The sequence below is a fragment of the Rhipicephalus sanguineus genome, chromosome 9 (genome assembly GCF_013339695.2).
Source record: "Rhipicephalus sanguineus isolate Rsan-2018 chromosome 9, BIME_Rsan_1.4, whole genome shotgun sequence".
Taxonomy (NCBI): domain Eukaryota; kingdom Metazoa; phylum Arthropoda; class Arachnida; order Ixodida; family Ixodidae; genus Rhipicephalus; species Rhipicephalus sanguineus.
Window position 1 is genome coordinate 139,505,972 of NC_051184.2, and position 3,745 is coordinate 139,509,716.

Sequence of the window (3,745 nt, forward strand, 5' to 3'; positions counted from 1 at the left end):
GTTCAACAGGCTGCGGGTGAGCGAAGGCCAGTAGAGAGAACTGGCGGGCAATCTCCTCGCGCACGAAGGACTTGATTTCGGCGAGCAAGACGGAGTGGTCCGAAATGGCCGACATGCCTGCGAGGTCGGCGTCGCGTAATGGAGGTCGACGCGTCATCAGCCGCTGCCGGCGCAGCTCCTCATAGCTTTGGCACAGTGTGATGACCTCAGCCACAGTGCTAGGGTTTTTCGCGAGCAACATGGTGAAGGCATCGTCGTCGATGCCTTTCATGACGTTCCGGATCTTGTCAGACTCAGGCATGGTCGCATTGGCTTTCTTGCACAAGTCCAGGACGTCTTCAATGTAACTCGTGAAAGACTCGCCGGACTGCTGGGCTCGTTCACGCAAACGCTGTTCAGCTTGCAGCTTACGAACGGCAGGGCGGCAAAACACGTCGACGATGGCGGTCTTGAAAGCGGACCACGTAGTGAAATCGGAAGCGTGGTTGCTGTACCATAGGCTTGCGACACCCGCGAGGTAGAAAACCAGGTTGCTTAGTTTTCCGGCCTCTTCCCATTTATTGGGTACGCTGACACGCTCGTAAATCGCGAGCCAGTCCTCGACGTCGGTGCCATCCGCGCCGGTGAAAACAGGAGGGTCGCGGATACGGGGGACACCGGGACAAGATGTCGGTGCAGGGGGAGGCGTTTGCTGGGCGGCATCTTGAGTCATGGTAGAGGGCACGGCACGGGATCGCAGCTCCAAGGGCATTGAATGCTGACTGCAGTTGTTTGAAGGGCACAGCACTCTCCACCAAATTATAAAGATGTTTATTGGCGGACACTCGGCGAAGATGAGCGACAGCGACAGTCAAGGCGGGGCCGACTCTGCGCGAGCTGCGCTCTGTCCGAAGAGGGCAACCCACTAGAAGGGGCCGGAGAGGACGACCCACTTCAGGGTTCCAATAAGCTTCGCTACAATATATATATATATATATATATATATATATATATATATATATATATATATATACATATACGGTGCATGACGGTACGGTGGTGGCAGAAACCAGCCGAGACTGTCCATAGATAAATGCTATCGCAATAAAAGAAAAAAAACTATTAGACGTTCATATCCTTCGGTAAGCAGCAGTGGCTGACAGTGGAGCATGGAAGGTCGTTTCCTTCTGCCGTCTCTCTACGTAGGCATGAACAGCTGCATTCAAGGATAAAAAAAGAAGGAAGTTGGATTATTTTAAAAACAACGTAGACGTTGGATAAAAGGTGCTAGGGGCTATTGCGTTGACTAAGCAACATTGCTCGATTTTCACCATTCTTAAAAACCATTTTCAGAATCTCGGGAAATGTTTGTGACTGAAAAGCCACTGTGACAACTGTGGTCCATAACGCGCACGCACAACGTCGTGTTGTACCCAGCTCCGCGCCCTCATTGTAGGCTGCGTCCCTAGTTTTGCCAATTAGTGCTGGACACTCCCACAGAATATGCGCTAGTATGGCCATATTAGTGCAATAGTTGCAATACTTAGAGTGGGCACGGCAGCTGCATCAAGATGCAGTTCACCAACCCTTTCTTGTTCATCGTCCAGGTATCGCTTGGGCTGCTGCTGACTACGACGGGAACATCGCTAACCCCTGATGCGTCGACGCAATGGCCCCGACATCGCTGCAGTGCCAGCGGAAATCTGATACCACATCTGCCGACACTTGACCAGCGGTTCAAGGGCGTTGTCCACATCTCCGGCACTCTTCCGGAGCCAGGATGCGCATCGCCAACAACATCGAGATTCGACCCTATAAATCAAGGCGCCGACGGAACATTCGGCAGTGGGCACGGCAGCTGCATCAAGATGCAGTTCACCAACCCTTTCTTGTTCATCGTCCAGGTATCGCTTGGGCTGCTGCTGACTACGACGGGAACATCGCTAACCCCTGATGCGCCGACGCAATGGCCCCGACATCGCTGCAGTGCCAGCGGAAATCTGATACCACATCTGCCGACACTTGACCAGCGGTTCAAGGGCGTTGTCCACATCTCCGGCACTCTTCCGGAGCCAGGATGCGCATCGCCAACAACATCGAGATTCGACCCTATAAATCAAGGCGCCGACGGAACATTCGGCAGTGGGCACGGCAGCTGCATCAAGATGCAGTTCACCAACCCTTTCTTGTTCATCGTCCAGGTGAGGAAAGACTACGGCAAATCATTCCGTAGTAACAATACCTGCCTGCTATTGCTGCCGTGCCCACGGCCCCTTGTAGATGTGCTCTTATTCATTCGTTTCTCGTTGAGATTTCTTCTGTTACTGGGGGGCGATGTTGAATCAAACCCCGGCCCCGGAGACTCCGTACTTGCCGATCAACTAAAGGCTATAGCGGACGATATCCGAAAAATCAAAGCAGAAAAATCTATCACAAATCAGAAATTAAATGCAATTGACAGGAAACTTGAGAAACTAACAGGTCTTGAAAAACAAGTCTCCGCTTGCACAAAAAGAGTAGTTGAGCTCGAGAAAAACCTGGCAGCCATGACAAAAAAATTGACGAACTGGAAAATAGAAGTCGTCGTTCCAACATCATTGTGTACGGAATCCAAGAAGAACCGAATGAAACAACTGAAACGTTGCTTCGAACTACCAAAGAACGCGTCCTCGAAGGCTTGCTGGGCCTTGACATTACAGGAATTGAGAGGATTCACCGACTTGGAAAACTAGTCAAAGAGAATCCCACAAAAAGCAGACCCGTAATCCTAAAACTTCTTGATTACCGGGATAAGGTCAGCATCCTGAAAGAATGCTTCAAATTAAAAGGTTCTGGCTTTTCTATCAGCGAAGATTATTCCCATGCTGTACGTGACGTCAGGAAAAAGCTCTGGAATCGAACAAAAGAAAATCGCGATCGTAAAGAGAAAGTAATGCTAACATACGATAAGGTGCGTATAAATGGGCGACTGTTTGCATGGGACGAAGAGCGAAATGATATTGTTGAAATGAAAACAAAAGACGCAACACCTTTAACCGAACCCCGAGTCACCAGAAGCAAAAAATAATAACGCTTCTTAACTTCAACGCACGTAGCCTGGTAAATAAAGCACCTGAACTTGAAGCTACTTTACTAGCCTTAGAACCTCACGTCGTAACCATCACTGAGACTTGGTTGCACTCTGGTATTTCTGATCATGAAGTTGTACCACCTGGCTACACGGTTATCCGTAGAGATAGACAATCAAGAGGTGGGGGTGTGGCTATTCTTCTTAAACAAGATATAGTATATTCCGTTCTGCCCGAAGTCTCCGGTGTTGAGGCTGTGTGGTGCAAGATACACTTAACCGATGGCGTTGTTCTTGTCGGAGCCGTCTACAGGCCTCCAAATAGCGATACAATGTATCTAGACCCGTTATTTGACTACATGCTTAGGCATGCTTCCTGTGGTAGGATTATTATGGCCGGAGATTTTAACCTCCCCGACGTAAACTGGAGCCGTCCTAACCCTGGAACAACCATTACCAACCAGATGACAGATTTCATGTTTACTTTCAACCTTACTCAGATTGTTGACGCGCCGACTCGTATTCATAACCACAGCAGCTCAATATTAGACCTAATTTTTGTTAGCGACCACTTTCTAAGCAGCAACACCTCAATAGAAAGCCTTCACGGTCTGTCAGATCATGATTTAATATTGTGTAAACTGCCCCTAGCTGGTCTTGTTCGTCCACATAGTGCTGAAAAACGCATCCTTGTTTTCA

The 3,745-nt window shown here is 49.2% G+C and overlaps 1 protein-coding gene across 1 annotated transcript; it reads left to right on the forward strand.

The window, feature by feature from the left end:
- The first annotated feature begins 1,550 nt into the window (after positions 1–1,550).
- LOC125759986 (uncharacterized) lies at positions 1,551–3,046 on the forward strand. The gene is given in 2 exon segments (XM_049419531.1): positions 1,551–2,529; positions 2,532–3,046. Coding segments are annotated over 2 exon segments (1,494 nt in total).
- Positions 3,047–3,745: the final 699 nt, after the last annotated feature.